We start from the raw sequence: 6,864 nt of genomic DNA, 5'->3' as shown, positions 1-6,864 counted from the left end.
GTATTTCCCTTATTCATCTTGTCGTCTTTAATAAAGATGTCCAAAGTAAACCAACCGGGCTTGTCTAGGAACGCTAGGAATCGGGAAGCGGAGACCGAGGAGTCTCGCTCCACAAAGTGCTTATCACCTGATTATATTGGATCGCGTCAGGCCATTATTTAAGAAAACCTGCAAGTGCTCCCCGAGACTAAGCCGACGACTACAAAATTTCGCAGTTTTAAAAAAGAAAAAAATTTGAGACAATTATACCAAAAGCAGTTTTTTCAATTAAATCCTTTGAAGTGGTTGTCAGCCATGCAAACTAAACTAAACTTGATGTTACAATCACTTTGTTCACTCATCATCATGCTATAATACAATCATTTTTTTATTAGAAAAACGTTTTTAATGGCATAAATAACACGTTTTACTCACCTTTAAATTCCACAATACAGCTTTTAGATGAGTGCAAGCATCGGCGCCTTATTAGAACCCTCTGGCAATGTCAAATAGACTTCCTGCGGCGGTTGTAGACAATGGAACAGGGTAATTCTTAAGGACACTAGTTTTGTTGACAAGCAATTGCTTTTTGCAGAGATGCTATTTCGATGATTGAGGCATGTTTCCAGGACAGCCACCAATTTAGTCTTTTCAGGCATTTCTCTTATGTGGCTTTAATACAAGAGGCTTTATGAACAGTATAACTTTCTAATCGTAAGGTAGAAATAAATGCTTAGTTCTGATGCGCATAGCTTTGTGTGTTTGGACATGCGTTGTTGTTCACCCAGACAATTTAACACTTCCTAGCTATTCTAAGATCGGTTATGCCGGGAATATGCAACCGCAATGCATAATTCCATCATGTATTGCTGTGAAGGAATATGGGAAGGTCGGGAATCGTGATACACGACGTCTTGGCACTGGCTTAGATGATCTCAACTTCTACATTGGTGATGAAGCCATTGCCGCCGAGGGTAAAAACGACTTTTCCTTAAAGGTGATTCTCCCTCTTCAGCAATTGCCGATTCATGCTGTCACCTTGACTTTTAATCGTTCCGTTTCACCTAGTGGCCTATTCGTCATGGCATCATTGAGGACTGGGACCTCATGCAACGTTACATGGAGCAAGTGATTTTCGGAGTTTTGCGTGCCGAACCCGAGGATCACTTTTTTTTAATGGTACATTCCTATACTTAATTTTCAGGCTTACTAAATATCCATGATGCTTGTTTGGAAGGGTATTCTTCATTTGCCGTTTTAGGTAGCAATTTTTTTCCGTTTTATTTTAGACTGAACCACCACTGAATACACCCGAAAACCGGGAGTACCTGGCCGAGATTATGTTTGAAACGTTTAACATTCCCGGTCTCTACATTGCTATGCAGGTAAATGCGACGCTTCTTTCGTCTTTTGATTGTTTTCTTTATGGACACCTCCAACCGATTCTTACGTTATGCTATTTATCGATAGCCAAATTTAATTTTTAGGCAATGCTGGCTCTTGTAGCCTCTTGGGGAGCAAGAAAAGCTGAAGAGCGCTCTCTTACGGGTACAGTTATTGACTCTGGTGATGGTGTAACACATGTTATGCCTGTCGTTGATGGATATGTGGTTGGTTCGTGCATAAAGCACATTCCAATAGCGGGCAGAGATATAACCTCCTTCATTCAACAACTCCTGCGTGAACGCGAATCGGGAATTCCACCGGATCTATCCATGGAAGTTGCAAAGAAGATTAAAGAGAGGTGGGCAGGCTGGATAAATGAAATAATTTGGATCATCCCAGGCGCTAAGTTTGAGAACGTACTAAGTAGTCGGTTTTCTTGGCGCATTTGATTAAATCCATCCACCTTAGCACCATTTCTTTAACCATTTAAATGCGAACTGACATCGGTGAGCTTCGACACCCACTTCATCTTTAGTAAATCCGGGTCATTTCGAACAAGGAAATTCGATTGCCGTGGGTTCTGCCTTCGGTCTCTCCACTCCTGTTGTCCGTTAAACCCTCTTTTTTCTTTGTTAAGCTTCTGCAGCGGGTGGATGGTTACTGTATCTGATGATAGGAATTAGTTGTAAAGGTAGAATGAGCTTCGAATTTACAGGATGTAATGTGTTCCAACCCTCCTTTACCTTTGCCGCATAGGTACTGCTACATCTGTTCGGACATCGCCAGGGAATTTCGGAAGTACGACCTCGACCCGCAGAGGTGGCTCTCCACCAAGGATGTTGTAGAACATCCCAAACACCCTCCTGTTACTTTTGACGTTGGTTACGAGCGCTTCCTCGCTCCTGCGGTCTTTTTTCACCCCGAAGTAAGCTCTTTCCCCCACCCTGTTACTTAATTTTCTATCTTCACTGACGTAAGTAGTATCGGTGCTTATCCATTTTGCTCTTCACTTCAGTTTGTTAGTCGGGATTACACTGAGTCGATCAGTACTGTTGTTGACGGGGTCATCCAAAACTCTCCAATTGACGCTCGACGTGGTCTCTATGCTGTAAGTTAATCTATTTTCTCTCACTCCACTCATCTAGAACATTGTGCTTTCTGGAGGCAGTTCTATGTTCAAGAATCTGGGTCGTCGTATTCAACGAGACATTCAGAGTATTGTGAATACAAGACTGGAGATGACGGAGAAGCTAACTGGTGGACGGATGAAGGTTGGTGTGACCTTGCTACTTAAACCCGTTGTCAGCAGAGGGACTTGTGGCTTAATTGGTGCCTCATTTAATCCTATCAAATTTCTAAGACCAAATGGCGTTGATTAGCAGATAGGCTAACACATTATTTATGGAGTCTTTCTGCGGTAATTTGAAGTGCTTTTTTCGTCTTTTAGCCCACGCCAATAGAGGTGAACGTTGTTTCACACAGAATGCAACGCTATGCGGTGTGGCTTGGTGGGTCGATTCTTGCTAGCACTGTGAGTTTCCAAATCACTGCTTTTCCTTGATCCTTGGTAATGAAAGTGGTCTTTTGGAGTGGTTTCAAGTAAAGGATTGGGGGGTGGGGTCTTCCGAATAGGTCGCTCCTAGGATGATCACGACATCTGAGAGGTATCCTCTAGACTGCCTTTAGGAATCATCTTTTGACGTTCTTAATTTGTGATATTTTGCACCCCTTATGAGATGAAAAAAGACCCTTTTTACCATAAGGTACAAAATTCTGAACTTTTTTGTCTGTTTTGACACCAGGGAGAAACGATCTACGGGGAGTTTTTACTCGCAATGAGGGCATCTGGGGCATGCTAGTCTGCCTTGCTGAAGAGCGTCTACAGCTGCAAGCAGATTAGATGCGGAAAGTTGTTAAAGCAGCGAAGGAAGAAGAGGTCCTCATTTTTTTTACTAGCCTTGCATTGATCATAAATCCACAAAGTTTTTGCGGGGTGAGGACGCCATGACCGCGGCCGTCACTGACAGACACACGACTATTGGGGTGTGCGCATTCAAATCAACCACTGCTAGGATGATCACACGCTCTAAGTTGTTTTGAATCTTTTGGTTTAAAGAAGTGGCGATTTCGCTTTTTGCGGTGGAAGTAATTGTTTTTTTTTGCAACGAAAATCCTTTAAATTAAAATATCGCGTTTATTTCCGCCATCTGCACTCCTCAGCGGTAGCTGCTAGGCTTGATTGAAAGGGTAATGGAAGATGGGGGGGGGGGTGGTATTCTCTCATTCCAATCGTGATCGAATCGGTTCTGTCCATTCCATCATCTCGTGGCCTTTGATCTCTATTTCAGAGATCAGTAGACATTTTGCCCCTTCACCTTTCAGCCGGAGTTCTACACGGCCTGTCACACACGTGCCCAATACGAGGAATATGGACCGGCCATCTGTCGGCACAATCCAATGTTCGCCTCTTTGACTTAGGTTGGATGAAAATACGAATTGTTTTGCAGTGTCAGACTCCTCCCATCCCTGGCTGCCTTCCCTTCCTTCTACCATGTTCCTTTACCCACATCCTTGCCTAGTTTTTCTAACGCACCGGCATTCAGCCTTGATTTAACTGGGGGGATCCAATAAAATCTAAAAATTTGTCCATTCTGCCTTCTTCCACCCGTCTGTCCATCCACTGAGTCACAGCTATTATAACATCTTTCCGGCGAAGTGGTGACGGAGGCTATTCCATGCGGCACTTAAGGGGTTTTTAGTGCCTACCTACGAGTCATTTGGTGAAAATCTGTTCAAGGTGATATATCCTTGTATAAGACTGAGTCGTCCTCTGAAGCCACCATGACAACGTCGCATGGGACTGCTGAAATCTGTCCTTGCGTCCTTCTAGCTATTCGGCTACCACTTTTCCGCGAAGCCTTGTCATATGGAACTGCCTGGTGCGCACACTTCTGGTTCATCCATTCATTCAATCTTGAGATGCACAAAGAACCCGACCCATATTCACCATGTACTGATTAGAGATTCGACCATCATTTTTGAGCGAGGGGTCCTTCGAAGCTCCGTCATCTCCCTTCTTCCGGGGCATTGGTATCTGCTCCGTCCGGTCATGCAAACTCAGATCAATTCTCCCTGCCCCGACGCACTAATTCACTCGCAGATTTAAGTAACTTCCAGTGATCCAATTGGTGAGAGTTGACAGGAATGTTTGTTCATATTCCGAAGTAGAATATGGACAGAGTCACCGAGATATACCGTAGAAAGGGGTCATTCTACAGGTTGTGAATCCCAGCAAACCTTCCTAACCTCCAACGCTGCACTTCAAACCCTAGCGGTAGAATTTTCGTGCCCACAGCGCCACCTGTAACGTTAAATGCATGAGGAATTAGGCTGCCGTGCTCAGTGTGTCTTGCCACTACTGGGCGATCCCTGGGTCATGGGCGAGCCCAGGTACCACCCCTACACGAGATGGCAACCATCAAGTCCAGTGCCTACATGGAACGTTCAACAGCAGTACAACAGTCATGTATTGACGCATTCAGCGCGTAAAACGACTGATTAATCCACTACCGGATGGAGGCAGATCTTCAAATTCAACGAAAGTGTCACCACAGTTGTTCAATTCAAGGCGGGACATCAAGGCATCCGGTGATTAAGAGTAAATGGCTATCCACTTGCAGAATTTCCCCATCGTCACCCGACGTCGTGGAAAGCGACCGAGTGATTGATAGCTCAGTTGGATTGGTTAAATCATTCCACGAGATGTCGTTCCACTCCACGTGCGTTAACGTCCCACGTTGAATCCACTCTTTGGCAACTAAAATAATCGCTACTAAAGATGGAAGAAAAGTGGTTGTTTGACTCTTCTTGTTTTTCCAAATAAAGTCTGGATCCTACTGTGCATCTACACTCGGGGCGAAGTGCGGGAAGGAGGAGACAGAGGAGAGTTAGATAAATGAATTAGAGATGACTGCCCAGATCTGTCCGAGATTGATCTACAGAGGGGATGAGAGATCGCTGAACGAGCTTCAGAGAAGTATTGACGTATAAATACATCCCAGAGAGACCCTGAATGGATAAGACAGTGAACGGATGAATGACTGGGCGAGTGGATGGATGAAGAATACTTGATGGACGGACGGACAATCGAACAGACGAGTGGACTCTTTCTGAAGGCATGGAATGATAAGCGGATGGAGGAACGGATTGTAGATTATCAGAAGCCTGGAGGACTAGCAACTCCACAGTAGACACCGGGAATGTCCAAGGTATGCCAAGCAGCTCGCTTTTGGTCTAGAACCCGTCAGTTGTGCACGCATTCACTTCTGCACTGCCATAACCATCAAAACAGCAGCAACAACGGCACATGAATGAAGGCCGCCCACTCAGGGGACAGGACCCCTAAGGCGCATTCGTAGAAGGTCCCATCCTTAGAACAACACTACAGAAAAATTATTGAGGAGGTAGTCTGAGAGGTGAAAGATTTTCCATTTTAAGAATCCAATACCCCCAGATCGGATTTTGAAATAGTAAAAAGTTTTTGAGTGGGCGAACCAATCTGGAACATTATGGGTGCCCAGCCTGCTTCACTATCATCACGAAGAGATTCACCTCTTGCGTGGCCTCATTACCGACTAATTCCATACCAATCAAGTGTCAAGGCGCCGGCTTTTGGAGGGTCTGGTGGGAAGACTGCGGATTGGATGTACTGCAAACCACCACAGTCGGCCCAGAAGAGCTAACACCATGGGAGTGGAGACTACTGGACCTGTTTCATTCTCTCGTGCAGGAAACTGAAACCATTCACTGTGAACTGGCTCTAGAAGACACGATCTCTGGTTTTCCATCTGGTGGGTTTTCGTAGCTTTTGTGTGATGTAATGAGGGTGTCGTGCGCCACATGCTTGAGGGCGTCACATGATCACTTCAGGCTCACTGACGTGAAGATGGCAGACAACTCTGTGCTCGAAATTTATGAAGGAAAAAGTAATTCTTTTTCTTAATGTGGTGGGTTTGTTTTGACCAGATAACGAGGCATTCTACAGGCTGTGAATTTCAGCTAGCATTTCGAATATCAGTCGATAAATTATCAAAGAGAGTTCGAGTCAAATCTTCACCTTCAGCAAAATATGAGTGAAGAACAAAACTACCGTAGAAGGTGCGTCCAGTCTCAAATAAGCGGCCCTTAACTCTTGAGCCTGTCTAGACGCCACCAATACTTGAGATGGCAGACAACAGGTCGAAGGCGTACATGGAATAGCATGGTGACGGAGCGTTCAACAGCAGTACTTCCATCAGCAAAGATATCAGCCTGGTATGTTTCAGAGCTGACCATTATAGGAGACAATGCGCCATCCATCCTGTACCCATCCATCCCTCTATCCATTCATCCAGCCATCCATCCCTTACCTGTCCATCTAGGAAGGTAAAATTCGATGTTGAAGAACTTGGTGGATTGCCTAATTGTACTATGAATTACTGATTTGCTCCTCCTCCTCCT

The 6,864-nt window shown here is 44.8% G+C and overlaps 1 protein-coding gene across 1 annotated transcript; it reads left to right on the top strand. All coding sequences in view use genetic code 11, as the record gives it.

The window, feature by feature from the left end:
* Window positions 1-814: 814 nt before the first annotated feature.
* EGR_07483 (Actin-related protein 3B) lies at window positions 815-3,843 on the top strand (the record flags this gene model as incomplete). Its single annotated transcript, XM_024496732.1, has 10 exons — window positions 815-976; window positions 1,048-1,158; window positions 1,269-1,364; window positions 1,467-1,723; window positions 2,122-2,290; window positions 2,381-2,473; window positions 2,511-2,636; window positions 2,813-2,896; window positions 3,322-3,408; window positions 3,748-3,843. 10 exons carry the CDS (start codon window positions 815-817, stop codon window positions 3,841-3,843), a joined length of 1,281 nt encoding a protein of 426 aa, XP_024348872.1.
* Between the last annotated feature and the right edge of the window lie 3,021 nt (window positions 3,844-6,864).

This window comes from Echinococcus granulosus (genome assembly GCF_000524195.1).
Source record: "Echinococcus granulosus chromosome Unknown EG_S00078, whole genome shotgun sequence".
Taxonomy (NCBI): Eukaryota; Metazoa; Platyhelminthes; class Cestoda; order Cyclophyllidea; family Taeniidae; genus Echinococcus; species Echinococcus granulosus.
This window is presented reverse-complemented; position numbering and strand designations above follow the sequence as displayed.